At 31.5% G+C, this 16,290-nt stretch overlaps 1 protein-coding gene across 1 annotated transcript; it reads right to left on the bottom strand.

Annotated features, from left to right (window-relative positions):
• Nucleotides 1–5,936: 5,936 nt before the first annotated feature.
• Nucleotides 5,937–10,047, bottom strand: LOC108338404 (uncharacterized). Its single transcript, XM_017575256.2, has 6 exons — nt 9,348–10,047; nt 7,973–8,101; nt 7,769–7,889; nt 7,602–7,683; nt 6,486–6,639; nt 5,937–6,371 (listed from the first exon to the last, which is right to left on the bottom strand). The coding sequence occupies exons 1-6, from the start codon at nt 9,639–9,641 to the stop codon at nt 6,237–6,239; spliced, it is 915 nt and encodes a 304-aa protein (XP_017430745.1). The 5' UTR covers nt 9,642–10,047; the 3' UTR covers nt 5,937–6,236.
• Nucleotides 10,048–16,290: the final 6,243 nt, after the last annotated feature.

Here is a 16,290-nt window from a genome sequence, read left to right as displayed (position 1 = left end):
ATGAAATCAAATTACACAATTTTTATTTTGGGTTTGAATTATTTTAACATTGAATGAAATGAAACCTAAGATGCCATATTAAAAAAAAAGTGAACATAAAACATTATTGGAGAAAATCATATTTATGAGTTTGTAAAATTCAATTTTTATTTAAAAAATGTAAGTGTTTGAGAAAAGAGAAAAGAAAAAGGTTCCAGAGAAAAGAATAATTGTGAATGAATTCAAGTGAAAAGTGTGTGGAGTTACAGCGGAAGCAAAGTATATATACAAAGAGAGAATAAAAACAGAATTAACAAACTATATAATAAGATTCTAAAACTCTGCAACCGATCGGCTTTCGTGCTTCTACCGTTCGGTAGCCTTCAGTCGTTCCATAGCTTTACTGTCTTCAAGCGTTCGGTAGTCTTTAGCCGTTCGTTTCCCGTCTTCTTCTCCCTCACCGCTCGACCACTTCCTGTCTTCCACCGTTCGGTAACAACAGAAGAAGAGATCTGTGAAGATCTCTATCACCCTCCCTCAAGATGAATATGGATATTATGCATGCTTAGCTTGGAAGTAATAGTGTTAAAAGGAGAGGGATAAAGGGACTTGGTGAAAACGTCAGCAACTTGATTGGAAGAAGACACATGAAGAAGCTTGATGAGACCATCTTGAAGCTTTTGTCTAGTAATGTGGCAGTTTATGTCTATATGTTTGGTTCTTTCATGAAAGGTGGGATTATTGGCAATATGGATAGCAGAATTGTTGTCACAAAAGACTGAGTAAGGATTCAGGCAAGGTATATGTAGATCTTTTAAAAGATATTGCAGCCATTGCAATTCACAAGTTAGAGAAGATAAGGACCTATATTCGGCTTCAAAAGAGGATTTGGAAACGGTGGTTTGTTTCTTTGACTTCCAAGAAATAAGAGCAGTTCCAAGGAAGACACAGAAACCAACTATAGATCTTCTAGTGGTAGCACAAGTGGCCCAATCAGAATCAGAGTAGGCATGAATGCGGAAGGAATTATCAACAACATATAATAGACCAGAACTAGGAGCATTCTTTAAATATCTAATAATCCTCATGGCTTGTTGCATATGAGGTTGGTGTGGAGTAGAAACAAACTGGCTAAGTTGTTGAACGACAAAAGCAATGTCAGGTCGCGTATTGGTGAGATAGATCAACCTACTAATAAGGCGACAATAAGAAGTAGGATCGGTAAGAAGGACACCTTCATCAGCATAAAGTTTAACAAAAGGATCAGTAAGTGTAGCAGCAAATTTACATCCTAACATACCAGCTTCAAAAATCAATTCAAGATAATATTTCATCTGATTTATATATAATCCAGCTTGAGATCTAGCAATTTCGAATCCCATAAAATATTTGAGATCTCCAAGATTTTTAATGTGAAACTTGTTGTGGAGGTGATCTTTGACAGTAGTGATTTCAGACAAGTTATTTCCAGATAGAAGGATATCAACAATATATATCAGAATAATGGTAATAGTAGAGGGAAAATGTTTGATAAATAAAGAATGGTCAGCAGAACTTTGTGTATACCCGAGAAAGAGTAATTCTGATGTTAGCTTGTGATTCCAATTTCTGCTTGCTTGCTTTAAACCATAAAGAGACTTTTGAAGCTTGCAGCAAGATCGGGAGTAGAAGGACAAAGACCAAGGGGGGTTTCATGTATATATCTTCAATTAAATCACCATGGAGAAAGGCATTGTCAACATCTAACTGATGAAGAAACCATTTGTTGATGGCAGCAAGAGCAAGCACAAGACGAACAACGGTGATTTTAACAACAGGGGAGAAAGTTTCATAGTAACCCAAGCCTTCAGTTTGAGTGAAACCTCTTGCCACTAAACGAGCTTTATATCTGTCAATAGAGCCATCTGCTTTATGCTTGATATGATAAACCCAACGACAACTGATGGGTTTCTTACCAGCGGGGAGATTCACCAAAGTCCAGGTTTGGTTTTTTTCAAGTACACAAAGTTCAGAATTCATAGTCTGCTGCCAACATTCAAACTTGTTGGCCTCTTTAAAGGAGGATGGTTCAACTTGTGCAGAAATATTATGACAAAAAGAAGCATGGTTAGAAGAGCAATAATCATAAGAAAGGAACAAATGCATAGGATACGGGGTAGTATGGGATGAGGGAATGCTAGAAGTAGTACCACAATAGTAATGATCTAAATACTTAGGTCTAGTTTTGTTTCTAAGAGAAACTCTTTGTCCAACAGTAGGAAGAATGATGTTATCATAAGTATGGTTAGAAGTATTACTAGTTGGGTAATTTGTGGCAGTGGAAATAGGTGCCATATTTGGAAAGTCAAAAAGAGTAACATCAGAAATATCATCATGTGTAGGACACGAAGGTGGAGTTAAAAAAAATTGATAGGGAAAAATATGCTCATGAAAAATGACATTTCGTGAAACAATAGTAGAATGTGAATGTGAATCATACAGCACAAAACCTTTGGTTCCAGATTTGTATCCAAGAAAAATGCATTTGTTACTTCTGGAATCAAGCTTTGTGCGACCTGTAGTGACAGAGCTGGAGTATGATAAGCATCCAAAAACTTTCAGATTTGAAAAATCTGGTTTGATGGAATAAACTATTTCATAAGGAGATTTATTTTGAAGAAAAGGGGTTGGCAATCTATTAATAATATGAATAGAAAGCTTTATAACATAAGACCAAAAAATGTTTGGAACTTTGGATTGGAAAAGAAGAGATCGACAAACATTAAGAATGTGTTGGTGCTTCCTTTCAACAATGCCATTTTGTTGAGGAGTAGCAACACAAGTAGTTTCATGAAAGATTCCTTTAATAGTATAAAAATCATTAAGAAGAAATTATTTTCCATTGTCAGATCTTATTATTTTAAGTTTACAAGAAAATTGGTTTTCAGTTAAAAGAATGAAGTTTTGAAGTAAAGATTTGACGTCAGATTTGTGTTTCAAAAGAAGAATCCATGTGAAACGACTATAATCATCAACAATGGTCAAAAAATATTTATATCCATCAATGGAAGTAGTAGAAATAGGTCCCTAAATATCAACATGAATGGGGTGAAAGAAACATGGAAATTTAGTTTTGCTAGCAGAAAATTGAAGACGTTTTTGTTTAGCAAAAGCACAAGCATCACAAGCATCAATAAATTGAAAAGAAATATCAGAATATTGAGAAGCTAATGTCTGGAAAATTTTATTTGAAGGATGACCAAGTTTCATGTGCCACAAATTACAAGAATCACTAGAGCTATTACTAAAAACAGAATGAAAGGAATTTAATTCTGAAGTACTGGTGATATTATTACTAAGGAGATAAAAGAGTCCTTGGTATTTTTTAGCTACTCTAATCATCTGGTAAGTTTTCATCTGCACAATGGGACAACTGTTTTGATGAAAAATAATGAAACAATTATTGGAATGTAACAATTTAGAAATAGAAATAAGATGAACAGAGAAATTGGGAACAAATAGAGTATTGTGCAAAACCAAATTGCCTAAAATGACAGTCCCTGAGAATTTAGCAGTAACAAAACTTTGATTTGGTAAACGTATAGAAATAGGAGTGATAGGCTGTAAAGAATTAAAAAGAAATTTTGAAGAACATATATGATCAGTAGCTCCACTATCTATAATCCAAGAAAAAAAATTGGGTGTAGAAGAAGAACCTGATGATTGTGGAGTGCATTGATTGACGTTGGCCATGATAGGAGTAGAAGGTTGAGATTGTTTCAACAAGCCAAGAATAACTTCATACTGTTCCTGAGAAAAACTGCACTAAACTTGGGTTTTATCATTAGAGGAGTCATTGGAGGTGTGTGAAACAACATCAGTCAGGTTGGCAGAGGGATTGAAGGGAGCATAATTATGTTTGATGATGGGTTTATAACCTTGGGGAAGGCCATATTTGATCCAGCAATTGTCAGAGGTGTGATTTGTTCTTTGACAATGATCACAGTATTTGGCATGACCACCAAATGTACTGGTGCGTCCTCGTCCACGACCACCAAATAACCCACCACGGGAAGTATTAGAAGTCTTGTTCTGAGGGTCCTGGAAATTGAGATTGGCCATGGAATCTTGTAGAATTTGAGAGGAGGAATTATGAAATTCTCGTTCTTGTTGAAGGACCAAAGAAAAAGTTTTAGGGAGAGCCGGCATAGGTTTCATTAGCATAATCTGAGAACGGACTTGGGAAAATTCATCGTTTAACCCACGAAGAAACTTTATGACAGAATCATCGTTGCGCTCTTGTTGAATCTTGGTCAATAAACCACAATTGCAAGGAGAATTGCAGGTGCAGAGAAGAATGGTCTTATACAAAGAAAGTTCTTTCCAAATTATTTGAAGACGAGTATAATATTGAGAGACAGTAGAATCACCTTGTTTACAAGATTGAAGTTCTTCTTGGAGATTAGCGATGCGAAACTTATCACCATGAGAAAAACGTTGGAGAAGATCGGCCCAAATCTCATGCGCAGAATCCATCCACATTATAGATTGTTTGATAGGAAGACTCATGGAACACGTTAGCCATGAGATCACCATCTTGTTGCATCTCTTCCAGGCTTCATAAAGAACATCATCAGGGGGAGGGCAAGAAATGGTACCGAGAACAAATTTGTCTTTGTTCTTGGTTTCAAGAGCGACAAACATATCATGCCTCCATTGTTGAAAATTGGTGTCGGAGAGAGGAGGATTAACAAGAATGAGGGTTGGGTTCTCATCGGATGAAGAAACAGAGGGTGGGCAGGATTAGAAAGATGATCGGAGTTGGAAATCGGGGTGGCCATTAGAGAAGAGAAAGTGAGATGAAGAAAGGGACAAACTTTGAACCCTAATTACTTTCTTTCTGTTGATACCATGTAAGTGTTTGAGAAAAGAGAAAAGAAAAGAGCTCCAGAGAAAAGAATAACTATGAATGAATTCGAGTGAAAAGTATGTCGAGTTATAACGAAAGCAAAGTATATATACAAAGAGAGAATAAAACAGAATTAATAAACTATATAATAAGATTCTAAAACTCTGCAACCAATTGGCTTTCGTGCTTCTACCGTTCGGTAGCCTTCAACCGTTCGGTAGCTTTACTGCCTTCAGACGTTCAGTAGTCTTCAGCCGTTCGTTTCCCATCTTCTTCTTTCTCACCGCTCGGCCACTTCATGTCTTCCATCATTTGATAACAACATAAGAGATATGTGAAGATCTCTATCAATAAACTTCACCTATCATTTTATAAGTTTCTAATAAATTTTAATCAATATTAAGTGAGCTAAAAATGAATTTGTATACCTTTCCTACATCCATTTCACTCGGTTAAATGATCCAATATATCAATTTCAGTAACTGTCAAGTATTATAAGTTTCCAACATAGTCACCTGGATAAATCCATCTGAAGTTCTAATTGTCTAAATAGTGAGCTCACTGTAGACAACATCCATAGTTATCCTTATACGCAACTTCATACTATTTACTCCCAACTACCAAGAAGCAAGGTAAAATACTTTAATTTATTATACCAGTCAAAAGAAAAAACAGCCAACAACTCCAAGTTAGCACGCAATATGGAGGCGGAATTAAAATGGTTCTCTTTATTCAGAGGCCAATCATAGCTACCTAACATCAAAAAGTTTCTCCAACACTTGCCAATGTGCCACAGCATTCTGACTGTGAGCGACTAATAATGTAAGCTGCATCAGTTGAATATCTCAAATGACATAAATTATGCTAACGACCAGGACCACATAATCAGTCTTAAAAGTTTAGCGGTAATAGAACAACTGTCTTGAAACCTCCACCTCCCTGAAGCCTTTCTTTCACTCGTTAAAGCAATTGACCCCAAATAAGGAAAATAAGCAACGTCATTTTAAATAGTTAGCTTTGATTTATTTAACATCCTTCACCAACACTGGTCATAACAAACTATGCAACGTAACCAATGTTTAAACCGATGATAATCATTGATAATAATTATACAATGGACTAACAAGACACTTTCCAACAGACTTCAAGCCTATAAACAAGAATCAGAATTCTGACAATCTACATACACAAGTGGTGAACTGATTTGACTTCAAGAAGCAGCATTTGAAACATTTGAGTGATCCAAAAACAAATTCATGCTATACAAAGAATCTACTTCAACCAATCAGCAGCTGCCCTTCCAGCAAAATAACTAAGAATTTCAGCAAAAGGAAAAAACAGGAGAGCTTAATGACAAACTAGTTTAATCCTACAAAGTCCAACTAGAAGCCGGAATCCCTTGTTTCTGGAACCAATCAGGCATGTGGAACTTTTCATAGAGCAAAGGTCTTACATCATTCAGCTCAGAAAGTTGCTTGAGAAGGGGGAGAATGACATCTAGAAGCTGTTACACATCAAAATGCGGGAAATGGTGAGCAATTCATCAAAACATTATGAGTGATTTATTTATTTATTTTGGTACTGGTGGCTTTAATTTTCAACAGCACGTATCTCTCACCTGGGTGTCATGTGGTTGTCCAGCCGAAAAAGGAATGCATGGAATTCCATTTACTGGTTGCAATACAAAGCTGAAAGGATTATTGTCCACAATTACAATGCGGCAAAGATCCTTTGAAATGCAGGTGAGATCCTTGACATGTTCCCGATATTCCCTGCAAGCAACCAGCATTTATGAGAAATCTTATACAAATTCATCCAGCAGACTCTAAACTTAAAACTTCAACTCTGAAATTCAACTGTGGCCTTGACCATGCAGAACAGAGTCTACAACCGATACATGGGAAAATTAATCCCATGCATTACTCGTGAGGTTACCATAGGTTGGGATTTGGGAGAGTTCAGCATATGGTGACAGCACCCACTATACCAAAAATGAAAACATAACTAAAAGCCAATTTGGATAAACATCTCAACACATACTAGCTGAAGAAGATAAAATGAATTAAATATCTTGTCTTTCATAAAAATCAAGTCGCGAAGAAATTTGATTAAATTGCTTCTGAAAATTTTGTCAAGGTGCATAATTGATTTTTAACATACGAGAAATTTGGCGCATCTCACCCATATTTATCTCTAATGAGTTTTGTAAACCAACAAAAGAATCAAGACATTTAACAAGAAAGTCCATAGCACATTCAAGCCATCCAGATATTTTTTTTCTGGGGGGAGGGGAGGGAGGGAGGCTAACGCAACCACTCTCTGAATAACAAAAAAAAAATTGGACCACAATCATTCATCAAGACTAAGCACTCTAAAGAATTTGAAGATCACAAACATCCATATATGTGTTTCTGTAGCACACATACAGATGATAGAAAAATAACATAAACATTTAGTTGAAACAAAAGTTTAGAAATAAGAGATAATTGCTGCACGGTTCTTCTATAACAGCACGAAACCTTCATACTTTTAACTATAAAGCAAACTGCATTTAAATTTAGAAAAGTTTCATTCAGACCAACATAGTAAAGCATCAATTAAATATGAAGGTAAAACAAATTTGCATCAAATATCAGTGCCTGTGTCGGTTTAATCAGTTTTGTCAAGATTCAATGACTGACCCTCAAACTCAGAGACAAGACTACTGAATTAGAAACAAGAGACATGCACCTACGTGCTAATTGTTGAGGGCCGATAAAGCCGTAGACTGAATCGATTTTCCTCATCTATTCTGTCAACGAGGGGTCTAGCATAGCCTGCGAGAATTCAGAGGCATATAGATTGAATATAAGTCCCAGATGAATATGGATAAAGGTAGCAGCTAAGTATTTTGAGACAAACCTTCAAGACCAGCAGTGAACAGCACCAAGTCAGCAAATTCACTAAGTTTCTTTAAGAATTCCTTCAACCCAGGGCGTTCAAATACTGTAACATAATTGATTTTTGGTTTGCCCTCTCCTTCCTTGAAAATCCAAAATGCCCAAATGAATGAACGATATTCTAGATATTGCCAAATAATCAGATCCAAATTACAAAGTAGCTTACCTTGTCTATCGATACACATTCCAGCTCAAACCAATTCAAACCACCTTCGATTGCTTGAGTCCGTAAAGCAGCTGGCAAACTTGATGTCTCATATGCACATACCAGTGTTTCATCTAAGTCCAGCACCACCTACAAGTACACATGTAAGATCAAATCTACACTAGCTACAGGAAATTAAGAATAAAATAGTAACAATATTTGGGAAGAAGAGAGAGAGTAACAGAAGATCAGAGGACAGGAAGTAACAGAAGAAAACAACATAGAAAATGAAATCATTAGTATTCTTCTAACAGCTCATCAAAAAGAATACACCATATACCACTTTTCCCTTTCTTCTTTACTGACTAGTAAACATGTTACAAACCTGTATGTTATTTCTTTCTATTCAGAAATTTGATTCACTCAAATGTTAAACATAAAAAATATCATGCACTTTATATTTGACATGGCCCTCTCTAACTTCAACCACAAACTGAGAAGTTCATAGAAGCATGAACTGCACACCAAATTTGGCATTTGCAAGTTTTGGCAAAGTGTGCATGAAAAGACCGGGAAATTAAAACTATAAACAACACAATCAGAGTAGCAACACATTAAACATCGATGAAGAAGTTTTAAAAACACATCACCATTTCTTACAAGAACTCTGAAGCAAGCAACAGAAATCAGTACACAACCTAACCCAGAGCACTAGCTTCCACAATCATGTTCTAAATGTATCCAAACGTAAGAAAGCCGTTTCTAATGTTTTGTCCTCTGTTTTGGATGCTTCCAAAACCCTGAGAGCATAGAAGCCAACCATTATCCACTTCCAGAAAAGTCAACAAGACCGCCCCAATACACTTCACAATATGAATGTCCTTGTAAAACCAAAACCAGAACATACATCTGTCCACGTTTAAACAAAATCCGAACACAAAAACGAGACACCAGGAAACTAAAATAAAATAAAACAATAACCAAAAAAAAAAGTACAAAAACAAGAAGACAACAAGCAAACGAAGCTGCAGGAACAAACCAAGTTCGAAGTACAAACAAAAGACAAAGCAAATCATCTTCATCCCCAAAACATAGATTCACACGCTCGGCTATACGTCTATACCACAAGTATTCCTATTCAAGTCCTCCTTACACACACACAAACATACTTTCTCACCCTCCTTAGACCCTGCTCAGATCATAGTCAAAGTCAGAAACAATTTTTTTTCAAAAAATACATAACGAGAAACAACAACTCCAGCAGTTATATATATTAAACACGAGAGGAACTAATCCATTAGTACTCCAACAACTTTGTTTTCACTTCCTTTAAACATCAGCAAACAGAAAAACTGCGAAAAAAGAAATAAAAAAACAAAAACGGAATAGTAAATACCGTGAGTTTTTGGATGGGATGATCGGCGGGAGAATAATCAAGGGCTGTGATTTCAAGAGCGGATGGAGGAGGCGAATCGTGTTCGACAAGCTCAACAGAGGGAAGAGGCTTAAAGGAAGAAGAAGAGGAAGAGGAGGAAGAGGAAGAAGAAGAGAAAGAAAGCAGAGGATAGTGACCTAAGGCTCTTATAATCTGAAAGAAGATCTGAAAGAAGAAGGCCAACCAACTCAACAGCGCCCTCCACACTTGCTGAGTCCTCGGCGAGTACACCTCCGCCTGAGTCAACTCGCCCATAGCAGATAGATAATACCCTAACCCAACCACCCCAACCCAAACAATTTATAAATCGCTTCTTCTGCTTTAAATTGCGTTCGTGACGTGCTTCGTACGGCCTTTTATTAAATCGCTTCTTCTCTCTCTTGTTCGTCTGACTTTCAGAGAGATGTGGTCACGGTGGTGCTTCGACGAGGTCTGCAGAGAGAGAGAAGGGGAACGATACAAAAGAGAAAGGGAGGGGAAAAGCCAACGCAGAACACGTCACGCGCTGCGGTTGCGCGTGAAGGCCTTGGTGGCGCGTTAGTCACGAATGGCTTCTAGGTTTCCCTGTTATTTAATAAATTCGGATTTTTGGATATTTTGCTTTTTCTCTGTTCATTGAAAATTGATTGGCTCACAAGTTAATACGACTGTCTCAAAATCCAAATCGTTTTCTTATATTCCTCCTAAAACCGTTTTTAGTCTTTATCATTTTTCAACCATGTAATTTTAATATCGTCAACCTAAAATTATCACGTACATTTTATTTTTATACTTTAAATTTTAATGAAAATTAAATACTGATAATTACATTGACCTACCTAAGGATAAGTCCAAAAGATAGACGACGTCAAGATCCAAAATCACATGATTAAGAAATTTTATGAATTTTGTGTCATATTTTTAATACTCACTGTGTTTGATTTAATGACTTTAGTAATTTCATTTTTGTTTTAGTTTTAATTGCTACTACCGTAAATAATTATTTTTTTAATAAAATAGTGTGAGTGTAAATTTTACTAAAGGTCTCTTTAAGTAATATTGTATGTTAAATTGTCACTATGAGATGTTTAAAACATATAAAAATAAATTAAAATTAGCTAAAAATATAAAAGATCAAAATAGTATTCTTGTTTTAAAATGATGTTTATGTTAATAATAACAATATCTGTAGCAATATATACAAATGGGTTCTCTCACTTTTTATATATACTTTTCTTATGATTTTCTATAATAATTATTTTTTTAAATACATTAGTGAAAATATACGTCTTACGTGAATGTATGTTTATTTTTTTATGCGTTGTTTTTTATATAATAATAAAATTATTACTATTCTTATTATTATAATTATAATTATAAATTTAAATATAAATAACTTTTATAAATTTATTGTAAGTAATTTTTATGTATTTTGTGGATATTTTTTTAAATAAAAAATAGATAAATTTAAAATAACAGTTAAATAAAAAACACTTAAATTTAAATAAACAATCACTTAAAAGATAATATAAATAAAATGTGACACCCGAGAGCACTGACGAGGGCGGGGAGTGATCGCCGGTGCAAGAGGCATGGTGCAGGGGCACAGACAAGGAGCGGCTCCTGGCAGGCTTCCAGTGGAAGGGACACATGGATGAAACCAAATGCATTTGTTTTTCGGTAGCCTGACTCATAAGAACTCCTTAATTAAACGGCACTAAATAGAATAATTCTCTCTATATATATATATATATAAATAAAATATACAATAATAACTTTTCTTCAATAGATCAATTTAACCTTTATTTGTCATCATTTCTTCCACATTAACTTACAACAGCCACATTGTATTCAATTTTTATATTTCAATGTTTTATATATTAAAGAAGGCTAATTAAAACATATGTTTATTTTCATAATTTTTAAACTATAAAATTTAATGGTGATTCAGATTATATTTTAGATTTTTAAAAATGAAAAAATAGGTAGTACATATGTTTTCAGTAGTTGGTGGTAATTGATTTTTGAAAATCACGATGATAATAATAATAATAATAATAATAATAATAATAATAATAATAATAATAATAATAATAATAATAATAATATGAAAAATATCAATAATACTAATATTATAATGTTTAGAAAATAACTCATAAAATAATAAGAAGAAGAACTGTAAATATTAATATTAGGTATGTGTGGGAGAAGATTACAGAATTGATACAATTTTAAAACAAAATATCGTATTTTGACTTTAAACATTAGGTTTAAAATATTTCATTAACCAAGATAATAATAAAGTAAAATCTATTATAATCAAACACATTTTAATTTATAAATACTATACTACTTAGAAATTAGAATTCACGATCATCAATAAGTTACCAACATACTTTTACTTCTCACTATCAATTTCACAATATATGTGGGCTAATCATGGTTTATATCCACCACTAATTATTTAGTTCGTAAAAATAAAGAAATATATGTTTAATCAAGAAAAAAACAGCATCAAAATTATAATATCATAAAATCAGATATTTCTCTATATATAATGTAATTCGTGTAAGAATGTTACATCGTTATAGTATTTATATAAAAAAAACATTTATTTTATATTTTCGGACTACTTCTCGTTTCATTAATGTATTTATCACTTAAAAGATAATCTCATCAGATTTCTATATACTAAAAAAGTCTAACAATTTTCAAAATTCAATTTAAAGAAAATAGTTATTATTTTATATTTAAAAAATTATATAACATAACCTAATTCTTTTAACTCTCACATTGAGATATATTTGGAAAAACTAGGTTTAAACTTTGTTTTGTATACATTAATTTTGTAGATCTAGTTATATTCATTGTTAAATATGTTTCTTAAATATCTTGTCATTTGTCTTGAAGATATTTAGAAAAACAGTTTTTTGAGAGTTAAGTTTGTATTGTATTATTGATATTGCTTAATGAGAGTATTTTCTAAGTCTTTTCAAGAATATATATAAACAGTACGTGCACCATAGAAGTTATTCCGAACAAAATGGATCAATAATTTGTCCTCAGAGTACATCACGTGTCTTTTTTATATATTTTCAAGTGCTTCTTCCATTAAAATATTTTAAAAGTGATTTTTGGAATAAATAAATAAATATATATATATATATTAAAATATTTTAAAAGTGATTTTTTGAACTAAATTAGAGTTTTAATTTATCACACTAACATAGGTATTGTCACCTTTTTTTATGTTCATTTTAAGAATTTTTTTTAAAGTATTTATTTTTGCTCTTAAATCATACTAAATGAAATTATTTATTATTATATATATATATATATATATATATATATATATATATATATATAATTTCGTGAATGGTAAATTATTTAATATGTTACGAATGTCTTGAAATTTCGAATGTTTATTTTCATTTTATCGTTTGTGGTAGTTATTTTTTTTTAATTATATAACTATTTAATATATTAAAATAATATAATTTTAAAACAAAAAATATATACATATTTTAATTAAAATTATAATGGAGTTAAATATATTTTTAATTCTTAAATTTTTACATAAAATTTAAATTTTTTAATATTTTAAAATTTATTTTCCAAACATTATAAAATGAATAAATATATATATTTTAATTTAATTATATTATAATTTTTTAAAATATTAATATTTTGTTATTTTCTTTATTTAACATATTCTAACTTAAATATAAATCTAAAATATTATTTAACACAAAAATATAATAATTAACGTTATTAAATTAAAATAATTATATTAGTTTATTTTTTAAATTTAAAGACTAAAATATATCAAAATTTAATATATAAATAAATTTTAATTTTATATTCAATTTAAATATTAAAAATATATTTAATCATTATAATTTATAAAAAAATCATAGTTAGCAGTCCTGATTTTACTAACACTATAAGGAAATGAAGGAAGTGATGATATGGATGAATGAATGATTGAAACAGTTTTACACGCGTATGAGGGAGCGTGAGGAAAGAGGTAATAAAGAATAGGAAGGTACTGTGACAATGAATGAGCCAATAAGAAAAGACAATGTTGGAGTCTTTAAAGACTCTGTTCATCTTCTTCAATTATTATTATATATCACAATTTCAGAACACTCTTACTTTCTCTCTTTTCTAATTTTAACTCAGACTCATTAGATTGGAAAATAATAATCCAATCCATCTAAGTTTTCTTCTGTTGATTCAATATTTTACTCACATTTTTTTAAGCTTTAATTTCATTTAAATAAAAATTAAATATATTTTTAGAAATTAAATTATAACACGATTCTGTAAATGGTTTTTATTCGTTAATTGTATTTGATTGTATATTTTATTAAAAATGTTTAATATAACTTAAAAGAATAAATAAATTATCTTACTAATGTTTTTATGAATTATTTTATTGATAAATTTACCTTTTTATTATTTTTTAAAATATTAATGTTCGATGTTAAAAAAGTTCAAAAAAATTTCACCATATTTGATCAATCTGATAAAATATTGTATCTTGAAAAAAAATACATAATATTTTGTCTTGTCATTAGTAAAAATATTTTCTCCATAATATGACACTTTGTTATAATTTGTATTTTTTTTAGTTTTTTCTTATTACAATTTTATTTTATATTTTTAACTTTTGTTATAAAAATGATTTGACTTTATTAATTTTCATTTGTGTCTAAATTAATATTATTTTTATTATAATGATTATTGTTTGTATTTAATTATTTCTTTTAACATATTTAAAGATAAATGAATTTAATCTTCATCACTAAGATGTAATAATAACTAAAAGAATGATAGAGGGAGGATTGAAATGGTGGAAAGGGTGGAAGAGAAAAACAACAACCACGAAGGATGAAGAAGGAAGGAGATCTCATAAGGAGGTTAGAAAAAGAGAAAGAAAAGAGAGAATGATACACATGATATCATTATTTGTCATGTAAAAAAACTCTAAAATTAATAACTACTAAATTCAGCATTTTAAAAGTACAATAAGAACTAAATATATAAATGAATTAGAAAATTGCTTTGTAGTTTAAGAATTAAAAACATATTTAATCTAAAAATTACAATAAATGAAGACAATATTAAATGCAAAAAAAACTTACTTCTAAAAATTAATGTATTTTTTAATACTTTTATTTTATTTTTGAATAGTTTTACTTAAACATGTAAAAGTTATTAATGATTTATTATTTCAATTTAAAGAGTATTTTTAAAAAATTAATGGACATATTTTCAATTATTTGTTATTTTTACTAAAAACATGTTTTCTCAAATTAAATAAGATTATTAGTTGCACGTATTTTATAATAATTTGATGCATAAGTTTTCTTCGCTTCTAGCGTTGTACGTTGATCTACGTTGATATGTCATATTTGCATTGAATTTCGTGGATAACATCACGCCTCTTAGGATTACAATACCTTTTAAGTATTACTTACTTCATACCCAATGAATAGTGCATACATAAATACACTAGTTCATAACAAAAATTTCACATACCATATATATAAGAAAAATATATCTAACCATGCAAGTTATCATTTCCATCATATCACACGTATAAACACATCTAACACCATTAAATACACATTGTTTCAACAAACTCATATCATTTAAATGATCATGTTCCATTACAAATAACAAACTCATTTTTTTTCTACACTTATATTGAAAGTATTATATCAATTAAAGATAAAAATCAATTTAAAGTATATAAGTGATATAAATCTTATCTTACAAATTGATTTTGTAAGCTTGAGTTAAATTTAAAGTCGATTTCTTAATATATTATTAAAGTCATAGTTTAGAGTTTATCCTAGCGAGATTTTTTATTTGTTAGGTCTATTGTGCCATCCGTTATCGAAATATTTATTGTTTATTAGACATACTATTCCATTTGTCATCGAACTATTATTGAGGGTTTAAGGTTTAGGGTTTAGCGTTTAGGGTTTATGGTTTAAGGTTTATGGTTTACGGTTTATGATTTATGGTTTAGGGTTTATGATTTAGGGTTTATGGTTTAGGGTTTAGCGTTTAGGGTTTATGGTTTAGGGTTCAGGGTTTATGGTTTAGGTTTTATGGTTTAGGGTTAAGGGTTTATGGTTTAGGTTTAGGGGTTTAGGTTTAGGGTTTAGCGTTTATGGTTTAGGGTTTGGGGTTTAGGGTTTATGGTTTAGGGTTTAGCATTTAGGGTTTATGGTTTAGGGTTTAGCGTTTAGGGTTTATGGTTTAGGGTTCAGTGTTTAGGGTTTATGGTTTAGGTTTTATGGTTTAGGGTTTATGGTTTATGGTTTAGGTTTAAGGTTTATGGTTTAGGGATTAGGGTTTATGGTTTAGGGTTTATGGTCTAGGGTTTAGGGTTTATGGTTTATGGTTTAGGGTTTGTGGTTAAGGGTTTATGGTTTAGGGTTTAGCGTTTAGGGTTTATGGGTTAGGGTTCATGGTTGAGGGTTTAGGGTTTATGGTTTAGGGTTTATGGTTTAGGGTTTAGGTTTAGGGTTTAGTGTTTACGGTTTATGGTTCAGGGTTTATGGTTTAGGGTTAAGGGTTTGTGGTTTATGGTTTAGGGTTTAGCGTTTAGGGTTTATGGTTTAGGGTTTAGGTTCAGGGTTTAGGGTTAAGGGTTTATGGTTTAGGTTTTATGGTTTAGGGTTTATGGTTTATGGATTATGGTTTAACGTTTAGGGTTTATGGTTTAGAGTTTAGGGTTTAGCGTTTAGGATTTAGGGTTTATGGTTTAGGGTTTATGGTTTATGGTTTAGGTTTTAGTGTTTAGGGATTAGGGTTTAGGGTGTAGCGTTTAGGGTTTAGGGTTTGAATCATCCATTAATGTCTAGTGTTACGTTCGTGATATGTATATGTCGATGTGAAAGATGTATGT

The sequence above is a fragment of the Vigna angularis genome, chromosome 7 (assembly GCF_016808095.1).
Source record: "Vigna angularis cultivar LongXiaoDou No.4 chromosome 7, ASM1680809v1, whole genome shotgun sequence".
Taxonomy (NCBI): Eukaryota; Viridiplantae; Streptophyta; class Magnoliopsida; order Fabales; family Fabaceae; genus Vigna; species Vigna angularis.
This window is presented reverse-complemented; position numbering and strand designations above follow the sequence as displayed.

Coding starts and splice junctions, on each gene's coding strand:
- LOC108338404 (XM_017575256.2), bottom strand. CDS start 9,641: ATGGGCGAGTTGACTCAGGCGGAGGTGTACTCGCCGAGGACTCAGCAA. Junction 7,890..7,972: donor AATGTGTATCGATAGACAAG/GTAAGCTACTTT, acceptor TGGATTTTCAAG/GAAGGAGAGGGCAAACCAAA. Junction 6,640..7,601: donor CGGCCCTCAACAATTAGCAC/GTAGGTGCATGT, acceptor GGTTGCTTGCAG/GGAATATCGGGAACATGTCA.